General features: G+C 45.7%; 1 protein-coding gene across 1 annotated transcript in view; it reads right to left on the bottom strand.

The window, feature by feature from the left end:
* Positions 1-19,663, bottom strand: part of NECAB1 (N-terminal EF-hand calcium binding protein 1) — a 301,490-nt gene that overhangs the window by 35,038 nt on the left and 246,789 nt on the right. The window contains exons 7-9 of the mRNA XM_077493000.1: positions 17,593-17,705; positions 15,823-15,899; positions 3,761-3,814 (exon numbers count right to left, since the gene is read on the bottom strand). Coding sequence (XP_077349126.1) covers positions 3,761-3,814; positions 15,823-15,899; positions 17,593-17,705 — 244 coding nt within the window. The remainder of the gene's footprint in view (positions 1-3,760; positions 3,815-15,822; positions 15,900-17,592; positions 17,706-19,663) is intronic.

Raw genomic sequence — 19,663 nt, 5'->3', positions numbered from 1 at the left:
TCAATATCTCATAAACCTGCAAGGATATTCTTTTTACCCCTATGTAAGCCTTATTATAGGTAAATATCACCATGCGGGCAATACAACCGCTTTAAGTTATATTTTTATGACCATTGTAACTAGCTTATAAATACTGTATGTATTGTACTGTATGTTTTTAACTACTTGGAGGTGTCTTTAATGTCCATGTATGTGATCACTCAATATATCTCTCCTAAAACAAAACAAGCTCACCAACTATTCACAATTTTCTATTCAATGTGCACAGAGCTGCTCATGTATAGTTCAACATACATTTTCAGCACAGAGCCAGTGTGCTGGGATGAATGGCTTCCGTGCAGTATTTGAAAGTCATATCATCCCCTTCAGCAAATCAAGAGGCTGGAAATTTTGACACCCAGTAGAAGCCTGGAAAGAAGATGGCATCGCCCAGTGTGGGAGCCAACAGTTGCATCGCCAGAATAGAGGTGAGTAGTCATCTGAGCAGTGTAGTTCTGCTTTAGGCTGGGTTCACAGAATCGGATCGCATGGGTGTTCACACCATGCATTCCGATTCCTGTCCGAGTTTGCAGATTGCACTGTGATATGCGAACTGATCTGGGGGTGTCATTAATGTTTCACTGACACTCCCAGCAGTTCGCATAGGGCAGTGTGAACTGCCGACGGGAGGTATGCGATGCGGGAACCCGCAGCGGATTTGTGGCGTTCCCGCTGCAATGTGAACCTAGCCTTAAGGAATAACAGTAACTAACAAATAATAGGAAGAGGAAGGAAGTGAATGACAGAGACTCTGTTTTAATCTTTGTTTTGATTTTGACTCATTTACATTTTGGGTGTTACATAGTTCTTTTAGGGGTGAAGTTTTATTGCTGCGTGAGACTTTGTTGGGGACATTTCCCCTCACTTTTTGTCCCAGGGGCAATGCTGTCATCTGGGCAATAAGTGGGAAAATTCTCCTCCACCTGGTATCCCCCACACTTCCAGGGAAAAGAGCCAAAAAAAAAAGCTGACAGAGGTTTGGCCTTCAATATTCTGCTAAGATGTGTTTTTCCAAACTTTGTCCCTCTTGTCAACAATAGGAGAGGTAGTAAAAGGAAATCACCCAAACTGACTATATACGGGCATACCTCACTTTTAAGTACACAATTGGGTTTATTTACTAAAGCTGGAAAGTGCAAAATCAGGCTCACTTCTAATTAGAAACCAATGAGCTTCTAACCCCAGCTTGTTCAATTAATCTTTGGTAATAAAACCTGGAAGCTCATTGGTTTCTATGCAGAAGTGAGCCCGATTTTGCACGTTCCAGCTTTAGTAAATAAACCCCATTGTGTACTTAAAAGTGGGGTATGCCTGTAAAACAGTAAAAAGTGGCAGAGATCCTAATCCTTTCTCTATCCATAATTGAATAATTAATGTAGCAAAGTCCCAGACCTCTAGAGGCCTAATGGTGACCTCCAGAATCAGGGAGAGCTGACATCCTTCTGTGTAGAGGGGATTACAAGGCATGGTGGGTGTAATGCAGGTTGAAGTGATAGACGCCAGACCCTTTTTTGAATGCAAAGAGATTTCTTGTCTCTTGAACAAGAACTGTGGGAGAGAGGGTTAGGGCCAGGACAACTTTAAGTAGATGCAATGACACTTGGCAGACTCCGAGGCTTCTATAGGTAGACAGCTATACAATGGAAGGCCTCCGGCCGATACTGCTTCTGCATAGGTAGGACCGCTGTCTCCTATGGCAACAAATCTTGTAACAGTCATTAACGTTAGTTGTATTTAACTATTGGTAACACAAATAGTTCTCCTCGCACTCTGCAGTCTCTCACTGTAGGTCTTCACTCACTGAGCTCCCAGTCTTTCCCTAGACTTTCAGACCCAATGGATCCCCTGGGTTCTTCCACTCCCATAACTCGGGATCTTCCTCAAGCATCTCTGCTGGGTCCCTGGCTTGGCACTCACAGATACTCCTCAAGCAAAACCCCTGCTGACCCGCTAGGTTCCTGACTTGGCACTTACTGATGCTCCTCAAGTTTTCCCACTTCTTTATCATCTCTGGCTGGTGAGAAAACTGGCTCCAGCTTACTCACAGTGGTCTCCGGTAACAAGATGGATGGTCCTTTAGTGGCGACAGCTTCCCCTCTACCTCCAGCCGCAACTAATTCCCCGTCTGGTGGAACCGTTACTCTCAGTTGGACTCCAATCCTGCAGTCCCAACCCTGCGCTTCTTCTCCTGCTTCTGGATAGGTTTCAGACAGCCTAGCAGCTGAGGCCTCAGGTGCTGGACTAGGAGCCCATGGCACCATAACACACGTCCACCCAGACAGCCATCCAAATGGCACAGAACCCCGATCACCTGACTCCACCCAAATAAATAGGCTCTCCCAGCAGACCAAGGGACTAAAGAAACCCCCGTCAATTGGCTGAGACACCCCATCCATTCATAACCTGACCTTGCTAAGCCTTGATTATCTAATGTCACCAGCATAACGCCACCTAGCGCCAGAAGAGAGAAGGTGCAGCAAGTCCAGAACTAGAGATGAATCAATGGATCTACTAACAATTAACCAGGGCAACTACCGCCTGGCAAACTAAATTTACTAGCAACCCTGTCTAAACATCAGGGTGCTACATCACATTTTTGCTGGAGATACGCTTTATTATTTTTTTAAGGTGACATTAGCTTTTAAATGCACATTTATTTACAGGAAACATGTGCATTCATTGTTTTGTTTTGTTTTGTTTTTGTTACAGGAACCTGCAATCAGTGGATTGAGGGTGCAATGTCAGGCTCCTGTCAACGCTTCCTCTAGCTCTCTATCCATACCTTTCTATGGGCTGTAAGTTGCAGAGATTGAGGAAGTATCAATGGACTATGAGTACTCTGATTATTGTGGATAATGACAGAACTCTGGACAGCCGCACTCCAAAGCTAAAACTATGCTTTATTGAAATAATATTTAGGACACAGCAAATGACATCACAGCAAAAGATGTTAACTACTGACGCATTTCACATTAAGGCTAGTGCTTACTCATAGCTGGTTATCTCTGAGTTCCCAGGACCTGCCTTTGAGCGGTGGTGTATATCACTCTGATTATTGCACTCCTTTGAGAACTACAAGTCCGTCTGCCACTGTGGAAGACGAGACTTGTAGTTCATTCATTCACAGATCTCTGTAAATGAATGAAGAAGCTGTGCAGGCATAGCTCTGCAGTAACATGCAAAATCTAAACGTGACAGCTTCTGTTGCAGATACGAACCACTGCACACTGTCACGGGGTGGGGGGCATGTGCACCATATTACATGTTACACCGTAAATAGGGGTCATGTGAAATGTGATGTAATGTGATGTAAAATGTGAACTTAGCCTTTAAATGACAAATGTATCTCACAATAAACAGATACTCCATTTCAGATAGAACAGAAACTGTGGCAAAATCCATTCTAAAATCCATTCTGGTTTATGATGCTTATATATAGATCATTTTGATGTACAGCTAGCTGTGGCTGGGGGGCCATGGCTCTAGAGAGCAATGTGAATTCCATGCTTTTTCCTGACAATTATTTTAAAATATTCACAATTTTACAGCACATTCTAACCATCTCATGTTTTAGATTTGCAATAAAATGAAAAACATCTTATAAAATACTTTAGTTAAAATAAAAATGTAAAACGTGCCGTCGATTCTTGCAAAGGCTACACTCGTGGGCTTTTACTGAGGAAGGTTTAGCACTTAGCCTGGAAAACAATCAATTACTTACAGATTTTGTGCTGCCGTCTAAGATCTCTTCCTCCAGGGGCTCCATCTTTAGGTCCTTTACAAAAACAAGAATAGTGCAGAATAATTATCATTTTATTAGAGGATCATGAGAAGAATTGAGTTTAGATTTTAGAATTTTTAAGGTAGTAATAAACCCTCAGTCGTTTTTAGCCTAACCTATTGAGCTCAAGGAAATTAACATTCCCAACTATTTTTTTAAATTCTTACTCCAGTGCTGGCTGTTTAACAACTTTCAATACTTCTGGCTACCAGTGATATCTTCCTAAACGTCCAGTCTTTACAGGAGAGAGTTAACAGGGGGCAGTGCAGTCTTCAGCCAGTCTGTTGGCTTGGAGAAAGGATGGGGGGGGGGGGGGGGGGGTAGGGGAGATCCTTGTCATCCTATGTTGTGGGGCTGTGTGTTTCTGTTGATGCACACAGTGTAGGGAGACACAACTCTAGTCCCTGCATACATTGGTGGCTTCATAGGAGAGAAAGGAGCCCTAAAGATATAGGAAGCTCAGGGCAACAGTCTTGGACCTAGCTTAAACTGGAACATAGGCAAGAATTAAATAATAAATGTGAATCATACTCAGTAAGTGATTCAAAATGAGGGTTTAATATCACGTCAAATGGATCTTATGCATCTAGGTGATTCTCATTGGATGTTGTATAATTATATTGCTAAACCTATAGGATAACTATTTTCAAGCAGTTATAACATCCAATGCTTATCTATAGACTTTATCTCTGTGTACAGCATTTATATGCTTCTAGTATGTAGTCCCATGCTACTACAGTGTCCACACAGATAAAATGCCTATGGCTTTGTTAGAGCCTCCTTTGGCCCCAGAATTTCATCCATGTCATAGTATAGATAGTATTAATAGTCACATTCAGTTGAACTTGTTTGGTATTGTTGACAATGTTTCACTACTCATTCAAGTGGTTCTCCCGGGATGAATAGCAAAATGTCTTCAACATTGCAGAACAGGCCCAGTTACATGCCACCTACTACTAGCCATATGAGTTTTATTTGCCTGAAATTCTCCATTATGTTATGAATTTATGTTGATTACTCCGTTCATAGTTAAAGCCAGTGGCGGCACTACCATTAGGTCCAGCACCCCCCTAATCCATGCACCCGGCCCCTAATCTACATGCAGGGTGTCCGATGCATGGATTTCAATGTTTTTCTTTTCTGAAGCACATGATTAACCTCCCTGGCGGTATGATTATTTCTGATTTTAGGTGCTGAAAGCGGTACAATTATTTTGCATGGAAATTTGGCGGTTTATATTGTAGGCCTGTAAGTCTGAGGCCGCGTACACATGGGCGGATTGTCTGCCCAACTAAGTTCGTCAGACAATCCGACAGACAGTCCGTCCAAACTTTTGAATGAACGGACTTGCCCACACACGGCACTTTTTGAGCGGACTAATACGGCGGACTAAGTCCACCATACAATCAGCTCTACTTTTGAAATGAACGGACTCGCCCACACACGTGGAGGAAAGTCCGCTCATTTCAAGCGCGTCTCCAGGTAGGCGGGGCCCGCGAAGGAGACGTCACTGGCCCCGCCGCCTGGAATGGACTTAAAGGGGAACCCCAAAGCCGAAAAAAATTGGCGTGGGGGTGCCCCCCAAGTCCACAACAGACCCTTGTCCGAGCACGCTACCCGGCCGGCCAGGAAAGGGGGGCGAGCGAGCGCCCCCCCCTCCTGAGCCGTACCAGGCCGCGTGCCCTCAACATGGGGGGTGCCTTGGGGAAGGGGGGGGCGCGCGGCCCCCCCACCCCAAAGCACCTTATCCCCATGTTGATGAGGACAAGGGCCTCTTCCCGACAACCCTGGCCGTTGGTTGTCGGGGTCTGCGGGCGGGGGGGCTTATCGGAATCCGGGAGCCCCCTTTAATAAGGGGGCCCCCGGATACCGGCCCCCCACCCTATGTGAATGAGTATGGGGTACAATGTACCCCTACCCATTCACCTGTGAAAAAAAGTACAAAAAAAAACACAACACAGGGTTAAAATATTTTATTGCACAGCTCCGGGGGTCTTCCGTCTTCGGGGGTCTTCTCGCCGGACTCCTCCGCTATCTTCTTGTAGCTCTTTTGCTAGCGGAGGAGTCCGGCTTTCTTCCTCCCCGCCGCCGGCCTCTTCTCCCGACTTCGGGGGTCTTGTCCCCCTCTTCGGTTCTTCTGCCGGGCCACCGCGCCTTCTTATAGCTCTTTTACAGGCGGTGGCCCGGTCTTCTGTCGCCGCCGCCTTTTCTTCTTCTTCTTCTTCTTCTTCTTCTTCTTCTTCTTCTTCTTCTTCTTCTTCTTCTTCTTCTTCTTCTTCTTCTTCTTCTTCTTCTTCTTCTTCTTCTTCTTCTTCTTCTTCTTCTTCTTCTTCTTCTTCAGGAGATGTTGCCTCGATGATCTCTCGACATGTGACAATGGGGCGGTGTCACATGGTATATGTCACATGGGTTGGTCACATGGGTTGATGTCACATGGGGACTATGACATCGTAAGGGGGCGGGGTCACCATGTGACACCAACCCATGTGACATATACCATGTGACACCGCCCCATTGTCACTATATAAGTGGCCGCGCAGCACGGCTCTGGCATTCCGGCCGGAGAGATCGTCGAGGCAACATCTCCTGGAGAAGAAGAACGGAAGGCGGCGGCGACAGCGGCGACAGAAGACCGGGCCACCGCCTGTAAAAGAGCTATAAGAAGGCGCGGTGGCCCGGCAGTAGAACCGAAGAGGGGGACAAGACCCCCGAAGTCGGGAGAAGAGGCCGGCGGCGGGGAGGAAGAAAGCCGGACTCCTCCGCTAGCAAAAGAGCTACAAGAAGATAGCGGAGGAGTCCGGCGAGAAGACCCCCGAAGACGGAAGACCCCTGGAGCTGTGCAATAAAATATTTTAACCCTGTGTTGTGTTTTTTTTTGTACTTTTTTTCACAGGTGAATGGGTAGGGGTACATTGTACCCCATACTCATTCACATAGGGTGGGGGGCCGGTATCCGGGGGCCCCCTTATTAAAGGGGGCTCCCGGATTCCGATAAGCCCCCCGCCCGCAGACCCCGACAACCAACGGCCAGGGTTGTTGGGAAGAGGCCCTTGTCCTCATCAACATGGGGACAAGGTGCTTTGGGGTGGGGGGGCCGCGCGGCCCCCTCTTCCCCAAGGCACCCCCCATGTTGAGGGCACGCGGCCTGGTACGGCTCAGGAGGGGGGGCGCTCGCTCGCCCCCCTTTCCTGGCCGGCCGGGTAGCGTGCTCGGACGAGGGTCTGTTGTGGACTTAGGGGGGACCCCGCGCCGATTTTTTTCGGCGTTGGGGTTCCCCTTTAAGTCCATACCAGGCGGCGGGGCCCGCCTACCTGGATACCCGCTCGAAATGAGCGGACTTTTCTCCGGGCGGGAAAAGTCCGCTCATTTCAAAAGTTGGGCGGACTGGCACACACACGGGCGGATTGTCCGCGGATTGTCCGCCCAAATGCGAGTCCAGCGGACAGTCTTTCCAACATTCCGAAAGACTTAGTCCGCCAGACTGTCCGCTGAAAAAGTCCGCTGAAGCCCACACACGAGCGGACTGTCCGCTGAAATGTGTTTCGGCGGACTAAGTTGGGCAGACAGTCCGCCCGTGTGTACACGGCCTTAGGAGTAACTCTATTAAATCTGTTCAAACAAGAGTCTAGTAGACATCCCGGGTATGATAAAGTTTATAATATAATAAATAACTATAAATAATGATAACAAATAATAATAAAAATTATTCAATAATGTAATCAAATTCAAAAACACTGAAATTTGCTCATTTGCAGAATTGTCGCTGTCATTAGATTTAGAGTTTGATGACGGATCTCCCCACAAATCGCTATCGCTCAGTTCTGCAAGTGATTATAATTTATTATCGCTGTTTTCTAGCCGGTCTAAAACCACTTTTGACATAAAGGGACACTTTTTGGTTGCTATGGACAATCTCCAAATTCCAGGCAGAAAAAAACAGTATTTATAATATAAAAGTGCATGCAGGGCACTGGACAGACCACTAGGGACAAAGGGGTGTGTATTTTTTTTATACAGTACTGTAATCTGTAAGATTACAGTACTGTATGTGTATTGTGTATTTTTACTTTTTTGAATTTGGCGCCGATCTCCACTCCTGTGTATCGTAACGTCGCAGGGAACGGAGCTCAGCGGCACTCCGCCACTGTGTGAATCAAGTGGAGGACGGCTCGCACGCGCAGTGGGGGGGACATCGCAGGATCCAGGGGACAAGGTAAGTAATGCCGCGTACACACGATCACACAATCGGATGGAAAAGTCCGGCAAACTCAAGTCCGCTGGACAATCCCCCCGTGTGTAGCCTCCGGCGTACTTTTTTGACCCGAAAGTACGGCGGACTTAGAAAGTAGTTTTGCACTCCAATCTTCCCACCGGACTTGCATTTCGGCAGACAGTCCGGCCGTGTGTATGCCAGTCCGCCGTACTTTTGAAATGAGCAGACTTTTCCCGCCCGGAGAAAAGTCCGCTCATTTCGAGCGGGTCTCCAGGTAGGCAGGGCCCACGAAGGAGACATCGCTGACCCCGCCACCTGGTATGGACTTAAAGGGGAACCCCAACGCCGAAAAAAATCGTCCCCCCAGGTCCACATCAGACCCTTCTCCGAGCGTGCTACCCGGCCGGCCAGGAAAGGGGGGGACGAGCGAGCGGCCCCCACCTCCTGAGCTGTACCAGGCCGCGTGCCCTCAACATGGGGGGTGCCTTGGGGAAGGGGGGGCCGCGCGGCCCCCCCACCCCAAAGCACCTTTTCCCCATGTTGATGAGGACAAGGGCCTCTTCCCGACAACCCTGGCCGTTGGTTGTCGGGGTCTGCGGGCAGGGGCTTATCAGAATCCGTGAGCCCCCTTAAATACAATGTACCCCTACCCATTCACCTGTGAAAAAAAGTACAAAAAAAACACAACACAGGGTAAAAATAGTTTATTGCACAGCTCTGGGGGTCTTCCGTCTTCGGGGGTCTTCTTGCCGGACTCCTCCACTATCTTCTTGTAGCTCTTTTGCTAGCGGAGGAGCCCGGCTTTCTTCCTCGCCGCCGCCCTCTTCTTCCGACTTCGGGGGTCTTGTCCCCCTCTTCGGTTCTTCTGCCGGGCCACTACGCCTTCTTATAGCTCTTTTACAGGCGGTGGCCCGGTCTTCTGTCGCCGCTGTCGTCGTCGCCGCCTTCTGTTCTTCTGTTCTTCTCTTCAGATGTTGACTCGTCGCTCCCTCCGCTCACAATGGCTCCGACGTGACGCGCGGCGACTTATATAGGGACATCACCGGATGATGTCCCCGCCCATTATGGTGTCACAGTCCCAGAGGATACTGGGACTGTAACATCATAATAGGCGGGGACATCATCCGGCGATGTCCTTATATAAGTCACCGCGTGCCCGGTCCCCGTCATTGTGAGCGGAGGGAGCGACGAGTCAACATCTGAAGAGAAGAGAAGAACAGAAGGCGGCGACGACGAGGATGACGACGACAGCGGCGAGAGAAGACCGGGCCACCGCCTGTAAAAGAGCTATAAGAAGGCGCGTTGGCCCGGCAGAAGAACCGAAGTGGGGGACAAGACCCCCGAAGAGGGGGACAAGACCCCCGAAGTCGGAAGAAGAGGGTGGCGGTGAGGAAGAAAGCCGGGCTCCTCTGCTAGCAAAAGAGCTAGCAGAAGATAGTGGAGGAGTCCGGCGAGAAGACCCCCTAAGACGGAAGACCCCCGGAGCTGTGCAATAAACTATTTTATCTTGTGTGTTGTGTTTTTTTACTGTATTTTACAGGTGAATGGGTAGGGGTACATTGTACCCCATACTCATTCACATAGGGTGGGGGGTCCGGTATCCGGGGGCCCCCTTATTAAAGGGGGCTCCCGGATTCCGATAAGCCTCCCGCCCGCAGACCCCGACAACCAACGGCCAGGGTTGTCGGGAAGAGGCCCTTGTCCTCATCAACATGGGGACAAGGTGCTTTGGGGTGGGGGGGCCGCGCGGCCACCCCTTCCCCAAGGCAACCCCCATGTTGAGGGCACGCGGCCTGGTACGGCTCAGGAGGGGGGGCGCTCGCTCGTCCCCCCTTTCCTGGCCGGCCGGGTAGCGTGCTTGGAGAAGGGTCTGATGTGGACCTGGAGGGACCCCCACGCCGATTTTTTTCGGCTTTGGGGTCCCCCTTTAAGTCCATACCAGGTGGCGGGGTCAGCGACGTCTCCTTCGCGGGCCCCGCCTACCTGGAGATGAGCTCAAAATGAGCGGACTTTCCTCCGCGTGTGTGGGCGAGTCCCTTCATTTCAAAAGTACGGCGGATAGTACGGCGGACTTAGTACGCCATATTAGTCCGCTGAAAAAGTGCCGTGTGTGGGCAAGTAGCCCGTTCGGAAAGTCGGATGGACAGTCCGGCGTGTGTACCCGGCATTAGTCTCCCTGTATCCAGCGATGCGATCCCGAGGCTCGGGGTTACCGCTCGTGGTACTGAAATCCCAGCCTGAGCTAGACTCGGGATTACCGCCAGGGAGGTTAAAGCCTGAGACTTTAATTGGCTTCAAAAAAGGGTGGGCTCGGGGCGCAGAGCACTGCACCCTGAGCCCACCCATTTGTGTGACATTATTGTATTAATATTCACTAAAGGTTTCCTGCTTCTCCTCCCAGAATGCAGCGGGTCCTGAGACCCGATTGGCCAGGGAGTCTTAGGACTTAGTCCAGGTTTGTTTGCCGCCCCTCCCCCTCCAAATATTGAGCACCAGCTGCCACTGGTTAAACCTTAACTTCAGACAGATACAAACGTAGCTCTGCAATTATTAATACCTTCTTATACAGGGCCTGGACAAGGGGTGGGCAGAAGAGACGGCTGCCCTGGGCACAAGGGGCAGCTGCCCTGGGCACTGTGGTATCATGTGAGATGAAGGGGGCACCGTAAGGAGGCTGGGGGGAGGGGATTTTTGTTGTAAGGGGAAACTTGGAGGGTGGCAGAGGGTAAGTATTGTTCTAGGAGGGGAAATTAGTGGGGGTATGCTAAGAGTGTTAATTTAGGGGGCTTTGAGTGGGGAATTGGAATGAGAGAAGAAGATGTGTGCTTAGAGGGAGAATGGGGGGGGGGGTTTCCAGTGGGGGGAGGAATGAAGATGTGTACTGGGATGGGAAATTTGGAATTTCTAGGGGTAGAGCATTTGTGCTAGGAGGGGTGAATTTTGGGGGGGGGGGGGGAATTTCTGCTGGGAGGAGGGAAAATTATGCTTAGGGGGAGTGAAAAGGATTAGTGCTCAGTTTTTTTTTTTGTTGAGGAGGATCTTTGCTGCCACATAATACTCATACACCTTGGGGGGGGGGGGGGGGGGCACAGTTTGGCATGTTCGCCCTGGGCTCTAGAAGACCTTGTCCCAGCACTGTTCTTATATATATATATTTTAACACAAACAGTGTAAGACAATGGGGTGTATTTACTAATGCTGGAAAGTGCAAAATCAGGCTCACTTCTGCATAGAAACCAATGAGCTTCCAGGTTTTATTACCAAAGATGAATTGAACAAGCTGAGGTTAGAAGCTCATTGGTTTCTATGCAGAAGTGAGCCTGATTTTCCACTTTCCAGCTTTAGTAAATAAACCCATTTGTGTACTTAAAAGTGGGGTATGCCTGTAGTGCAAGGGCCTGCCCAAATGGATACGATTAAAAGTGTTGCTTAGATTTGACCTCATATTATATGGTTTTTGGTAAATCTAAAGGACAATTGTACAAAGTGAATTGAACATGCAGCCTTAGCTCAACCATATAAATAAATGAATATCAATAATAGGCATCAACATGATATAAACATGACTCAAAAAAGTGCAACAATATATAAAGTGCAAAAGAGTTCTAAATATATATAACCAAGTCCCAAACAATGCAAAAAATATAAACTGTATGTAACAGTTTGGTTGATTTTCTAAAGGCAAATATACTGTGCACTGCAAGTGCACTTGCACCATAGCTTAGTAAATGAGGTAAAGCTTTACTTTGCAAAGCGTACGTAATCACATGCAAAGAAAATTAAAATAAAAAACACATTTTTGCTTGCACATGATTGGATGATAAAAACTCAGCAGAGCTTCCCCTCAAATCTAGAGAAACTTCACATGCAGTGCACAGTATATTTGCCTTTAGTAAATTAACCTCTCCATGTCCAATAAAAAAGTCCAGAATGTATGTAATTCAATCGCAAAAATAAAATAAAATAAAAAAATGAATAAACTCATATGTAACATAGTTCCACAAAATAAAGTGCAAAAAAAGTCCCAATTAATAATTGATAAAATCCAGTGATGAGAAGTGTTCAAATGTTCCAAGAAAGAGATTGAATGAAACCAGACATACAAAGCTGCTTACCAATAGGGATGGGCTCAGGCATGTTCGAATCCTAGTCCCAAACTACTTGAGCAATCCAGCCAGGAAGCCATCACTGCACACCTCCAATCATGAGCAACCTAGTCACGGCGTGTGTATGTGCAGATGCGGGTCGGGAAATGCCTCACTGCCTATGATTGGTGGTGTGCAGTGATGGCTTCCTGGCGGGATTGCTCAGCTGGGTTGGGACTAGAATTCAAACACACCTGAGTCCATCCCTACTTACCAAATATGATCAGGCTCCACCTGACATGTTTCACCCAAAAGGGTGAAACATGAGAAAGCGCTTTTGGGTGAAGCATGTCAGGTGGAGGTTAATTGGGTGACGTCACCGCTCACACCTGCCTCCGTGCCTCGTGGCTGTGCTTGCATGAGTTGCATTATACACAATTGTGTACTTTACTGCTATTATTGTAAGTGCATTTCCCCAGTATTAAACATGTTTTAAGCTTACTGCACCATGAAGCATCTCCTTTCTTTTATATACAGTATGTGAATGCTGTGGGTGTGAATACCGTTCTATCTGGTCTTATGCTGATGATCCATGCTGGGTGAGCAGAGTGATTTTACTACACATGACAGTGTGCACTGATGATCCATGCTGGATGGATGGTCCCTTGAGCAAGCTACGTGGGTGTTAACTTTCTCATGAGCGCATTTAGATCTGCAGTACTGAGATCTATTATATTTGCTAAGCAGCTTTGCATGTCTGGTTTCACTCAAGCACTGGAGCACGTTATTGGAATTTTTTGTTTGCACTGTGAACACTTTTCATTATTCAATTTTATTGATTATTAATTGGGACTTTTTTTTTTGTACTTTATTTTTTGGGACTGTGCTACATATAAGTTCAATAATTTTTTGATTGCTCTTATTTTTGTGATTGAGTTACATACTTTCTGCCCTTTTTTTATTGGACATTATGTTACATATATATTTTTTGCATTGTTTGGAACTTGTTTATATATATTTAGTACTCTATTGCACCTTATGTATTTGCACTTTATATATGGTTGCACTTTTTTGAGTCACGATTATATCACGTTAATGCCATTACTTGATTTTTATTTATTTATATGGTTGATTTAGTGGGTGATCACACCTGTCTCTCCTAATTAAGTACCTGAATTTGACTTGATATCAGCCTCTTACAGTTTACTCTACAGCAGAGCTCAGAGGGGGAGGGAAAACAGCACAAGGAGCCATTCAGGGTGTTGCAGTGCAAGAAGCATGCCGGGAGAAGCAGAGAGCAGAGTGACAGAGAGATGAGCTCATCAGTGTGCTGCTTTTCCTTTCACTGTCAAAAGACACATGTGTATCCAGTTAAATGTGTGTGTGTGTGTGTGTGTGTGTGTGTGTGTGTGTGTGTACATGTGTAAGAGAGTTTGAGTCTCTAAAAATTCCCATAGCTCTGTGCATTATACATCTAAAAAAAATGTTAACTAATCAAGACTCTCAGCTAAAACCACTACCTGGGAAAGGAGTTTCATATTTTCACTTATTTAACAGTAAAGAACCCCTTAAGAAATGTAAGATTAACCTATTTTCATACAGTCCAAAATTGTGCCAAATGTCCTCTTCAGGGACTTTAGAGTAAACAGTTAAAATATTCAACCTTTGATATATTTGTACATTGTGATCATATTCCCTCTGTAACGCCTCTTTCCTCAGAGTGAATACCGGTAACCTATGTAATAAATCCTCATAGCTGAGGTTCTCCATCCGCTTTTAACTTTATTGCCCGTCACTGAACTGAATATTCAAGGTGTTTTTTAAAAGCGTAGAATTATTTATTGATCTCTTTCCTTTTTTAATCTTCTTTCCATCACAGATTCTTTCAGAGGAGTCCCTCCTAATGTGTATTTTGCATGTATATTTTTAGCACCCAAGTCCATAACTTACATTTTTTTAGTATTAAACTGTAGCTGCCAGTTCCCCTATTTTATTAAAGTGCTTGTAAAGTCAGAAGGTCTTTTATCTTGATGCATTCTATGCATTAAGATAAAAAACATTCTGTGTGCAGCACCCCCTAACACTTACCTGAGCCCCATCGCTCTCCAGCGATATCCATGACTTCCTCAGCCATCCGGGAATCTCCTCCTGATCAGAGGAGACACAGCAGATGTGCCATTGGGTCAAACTCAATTAACCATTTAGGAGAGGGAGGGAGCAGCGCCGAACCAGGGCACCGTGTCTGAATGGACCCAGGGAGCGTCGTGTGTATGTGACTCGGCTCAGGTGCCCCCATAGCAAGTTGCTTGCTGTGGGGGCACTCAACAGGAGGGAGGGGCCAGGAGAGCCAAAGAGGGACATGAGAAGAGGAGGATCTGCGTTGCCCTGTGCAAAACCACTGCGCAGAGCAGGTAAGTATTACATGTTGGTATTTTATTTTTTAAAACAAGGCTTTACAATCACTCTAAGGTCTTCTGTATTGTTGCAACATCTTGTGCCAAATGCATTTCCCTGCTCTTAATTCTAACTTCAATATCATTAATAAATAAGTTAAAACAGTCACGACCTTGGATGATTTAGAGAATGAGTACACTGTATATCATATACAGTACTGTGCAAAACTTTTACACAAGTGTTAAAGAAATGCTATGAAGTAAGAATGTTTTCAATTTACAAAATATACAGTGAGCTAACAGAAGTACAATTTAAATTAAACCACCATCAATTCTTATAACTGCACACTTTATACACTTGTACAAAGTTAGGGATTTTGTAGAATTAGAATCAGGTGTATGATTAACCAATTATAGCAAGCAGGTGCTAATGATCATCAATTTCATATGTAGGTTCAAACAGTCATTAACTGAAACAGAAACAGCTGTGTAGGAGGGTTAAAACTGGGTGGGAAACAGTTAAACTCTGCTACCAAGGTGAGGTTCACTATTACATGTGAGACAGCGGCGCGCAGGCGCACTGAGCATGCCGCTGCTAACGGCGATATGCTGTTAGTGGCGGCTCCAGTTCGCAAGCGCAGGAGTGACGTCATCGCTGCTCCGGCGCTGTGAGTGGCCGGAGCAGCGTTACCCGGAAGAAGATGGACGCTCCGTGCTACAGGGGACAGCGGAGACATCACTGGCTCCTGTGTCACGTACCTGACACAGGAGCCAGCGATGTCTCCGCGATGCATAGTAGCCCATTGTGCTTTACCTTTGCAGGAAGACAAAGAGGAAGTGAACCCATCGGGGTTTACTTCCTCTTTAAATACTTTGCATACTATTGATGTTAGGCTGACTGGTCTGTAGTTTCCTTTATACATCTTGACCCATTTTTGAGTATTGGTACAACATTTGCGCTACGCAAATCAGTTGGTACCATTCCAATCAGTAAGGTGTGTAAGTCATCTGGTCCTGGCAATATACTTTTTTGCTATTTATATATTTGAAGAATTTTGGAGAGTTTGTTTTACAGTAGCGATATGCTTTGCATATTCTATTTCAGCTTACCGTACCTGGTTGTTCTCTCTTGCTGCATTTCTTGTAAATCTAAATATCAATTTTATCTTTTTTATTTAGCTGTTTCCTTGGAATTTAGCCTTAAGTATTAGCATCTAAAACGCACCTAATGTTAGATTTTTTTTAGCTCAGTATTAACAAGGAAGACTGGCTCTTGCAAATAAAATAAATAATAAAGACAAATTTCAATACCTTCTTTTCCAGCCTATCAATTAGTTTCTGAAGTCTGTTTATCTGGGTCATCCACTGGTTGTCTTCGTCTAACAAGCCTACAGGAAGAATAAATAAATAATCGAATGTAAAATAGTCAGGATTTCTTTCTTAAGCAGGCAGGAATGGCTGTTCAGCGCAAGGAGGCCCTGCAGGAAAACTCTTTAAATGCTGTCACGATTCAGCACATATCTCTGTATTCAACATTTGTTTAGTCGTTAGGATTTATTACATAACAGACCTACCGGTAAATGGTGGAACAGTGTAACTTTATAGTAATATTAGTGGAACTACTGCAAATGCATGTGCTCCAGGTCTCTGAGGCTCAGTGAAGGCTGCGCTGCAATCTCTCTAAGTACGTATGTACTTCCAGTGCTTGTGGAGGGTTCTGATCGTTCTCATTCATAGCAAAAAAGAATAGCAAGGTAACATTTCCAGGAAACTCAAACATGTCTTCAGGATAATGACATTTCACTGTCCCAATATTGGAAAGCAATGCAAGGCTAGCAGAATATTGGTGCTTATTTGTTTTATAGGAAAAAAAGGGATCCTGCAAGGTCCCAAAAAATTGCCCTGTGATGTCTGCTGCTTTATGCAAATAAAGGACAAGATTATTACTATACCAAGTGTGCTGGTAAAGATCCTTATTTTCCTATGATTGCATAGTGGTTTCATCCACCAATTCACTAGAGCACCCTATATGAACTGTGGGCGAGCCTGTAGGAAAAAGGTTCAACAGATACAATACAACAATACAACACGATAAATGCTTAGAGGCCTTTGCTCAGGATGACATGGTAAAAACAGCCTCAGCTCGATTCATCCAAGCCACGCCCCCAACAATTCACAAACAGGCTCCTGCCAACGTGTTTCATGATAGAACGCCTCTTTAGGGGACGTGTTCTATCACAAAATGCTTGGGTGGAGCCTGTTCCTGAATTGTTGAGGTATGTGAATATATGTTTTACCAACACATTTGCAAGTGATTTTCTTTTAATAAGACCCACACTTTGAATGCTACTGGGCCATTGGATATTTTTGATGGGAACCTTTCCTTATGCATATGAATCACACAGGAATGCACAGTGTGTTCCTGTGCAATTCATGGTGTGAACTGTACCTAAAACCTTAGCTAAATTAGAAAAATAGATTTCAACTAAATTATTATTATTTCACTCACACATCTGTATGTTATATGAATGGTTGCTTATATTGCATTGTTGTATTTACTATTATAACATATTTATTTTTTATGTTTATGGGGCATTTCTGTCTTAGGTCCATTCACGTTTGCATAGCAGGAACTCACGTTCCCCCTCACAAATTTGTGCGGGTGATTTTTATGTGAATCCACGTGTCACACACATGGCAGCCCTATGCGTGTTTGTTGCCCAAAAGAAGCTCATGCTCCTTTTTGGGTGACAAGCTTCTCACAATTTTTAAAGGTGCGTTTTGCCACAATTACAGAATTATTCTGTCGCGTGACAATTGCTTCAAAATCACACCGCATTTTTAGTGCTATATAGAATGAATGTCAAATGCCCATGGTGCATTTGGCAACAATTTGAATTTGTGGGCAGATTTATGGTAATTACGCCCATGATTCTAAATCGCCAAGTATGAATGCAGCCTTAATGTGAAAACCATAACTGTATTTTAAAATTACAAAAACATTTAAATAATGACCATATGAAGGTAGCTATTTAAATCCTGTATATAATACATTTTTATAATAAAAAAATTATAAAATACCAAGGTTGAACTGAGGACTGTTAGGTGAAAAACTGTTATTTCTCTGAAGTCTTCGATTGGATCGTTTTCCTGACCATGGAATTGAAAGCACATGTGGCTTTGTAGGTCCTTGCCTGCAAATAAACAGATGTCACAAGTTGAACTCAGAGACAAAAAAGAGGGGAACATTGGTTTTTGGCTTTGTGGGGAAATAGTATTGATGTCAACATAGAGCCATACAGCTTTAAAGAAGCTCCAGTCATTTTTGTGTCAGCAGCTATAAAAACTGTCCCAAGATCCAACGATGTGCTCACCCGAGCCATTCTCGCCATCTTCTGTCCCTGGCGCTGGCATCTCAACTGTGGTCACCCTGCTGTGACAGCTTGTGGGTTCACAGTCAGGTTCCCACTACACATTCGCAAGCCACACTGCACATTGAAAATGGTCCCATAAGCCTTCTGGGACCTGTGACAAGTCCCAGATAACTGCTGGGAGGGAGGGAGAGAGGAGAACATTCGCTCTGATTGCCTGTCAAAACCAGGTACCAACCCCCCCTAAAAAAAATACTATTTGAGAAGGAGGGGGGCCTTAAAGCAGAGATTCCCCTTTTGGGTGGAGCTCCACTTTAATGACAGATGTCAAATAAACATGTCCTCTTTTCTCATATGTACACGATTCCAAGGTTGAGCTATCACACACGCTACATGTTCATACTGTGTGGGGGGCAGAATTGATCCTTCCCTTCCAGTAAGTACTGTCCCATGAAAGTCATGAGAGAGTCCTCTGTAACTTGGAAGTGCCTGTCCTCCTCACTACCACCAATGCCTGGATAAAATACTGAGCAACTCAGCATATATCTGTTACTCCCTTATATGCTTCCCAAGGTTTAATTTATGATTATGAAAAGATTGTTCCTTTAAAGTAAGATAATGCAATTGTTTAAAAAAAAAAATCACTTTAAAAGACACAAACTATCATAAAGAATCCTAAATAACATAGCACGCCAAAAAGGGTTGAAACCTATGAGAGCTCATTGGTGTGTGTTCAGAGAAATTGTTCTCTCACTTCCTGGGGGTCATATTGATGACTGGGGAGATGTTCAAGCAGAGCATTTTTTGTGTGTTCGGCCCTTATGTTTATGCAGCTTTTCTTTGTTCACATGAAGACAGATATTAATTTTACCTTATTATAATAAGCAATGCACGTGTACACCATTGGGGGTCCTCTATGAATGCCACAATGTTAAAAGATGTAATACACATTGCATTTCTGAAATGTGATGTATAGAGTCTATTGATACAATGGCCTACTTGATGTACATGCTGGTTATCCTGAAAAGATGGCACTGCAATATTATGTTATATAAACATTGTACATGCTGATTAGTCTATGACACTGACACTGTTTTTTTAAATGATGAAACTTCATACAATCATTACCAGGGCTGGACTGGGACAAAAATTTGGCCCTGGACTTCATGCAGACTGGCCCACTTTAATTTTGCAAACACGCAAAAAACAGTATATAAACTGTACGCAAGTGTGCAAAAAGGCCCCTAGAGAGCCCCCCTTACATCAGGGTCCCAAGAGAGCCTCCCCTTACATCAGTGTCCCCAGAGAGCCTCCCCTTACATCAGGGTCCCCAGAGAGCTTCCCCTTACATCAGGGTCCCCAGAGAGCCTCCCCTTACATCAGGGTCCCCAGAGAGCCACCCCTTACATCAGGGTCCCCAGAGAGCCTCCCCTTACATCAGGGTCCCCAGAGAGCCTCCCCTTACATCAGGGTCCCCAGAGAGCCACCCCTTACATCAGGGTCCCCAGAGAGCCTCCCCTTACATCAGGGTCCCCAGAAAGCCCCCCCTTACATCAGGGTCCCCAGAGAGCCCCCTCCTTACAGCAGGGTCCCCAGAGAGCCCCCTCCTTACATCAGGGTCTCCAAAGAGCCTCCCCTTACATCAGGGTCCCCAGAGAGCCTCCCCTTACATCAGGGTCCCCAGAGAGCCTCCCCTTACATCAGGGTCCCCAGAGAGCCTCCCCTTACATCAGGGTCCCCAGAGAGCCTCCCCTTACATCAGGGTCCCCAAAGAGCCCCCT

The sequence above is a fragment of the Lithobates pipiens genome, unplaced genomic scaffold, assembly GCF_037356315.1.
Source record: "Lithobates pipiens isolate NorthernLeopardFrog02 unplaced genomic scaffold, aLitPip1_a1.2 Scaffold_19, whole genome shotgun sequence".
NCBI classification, from domain to species: domain Eukaryota; kingdom Metazoa; phylum Chordata; class Amphibia; order Anura; family Ranidae; genus Lithobates; species Lithobates pipiens.
This window is presented reverse-complemented; position numbering and strand designations above follow the sequence as displayed.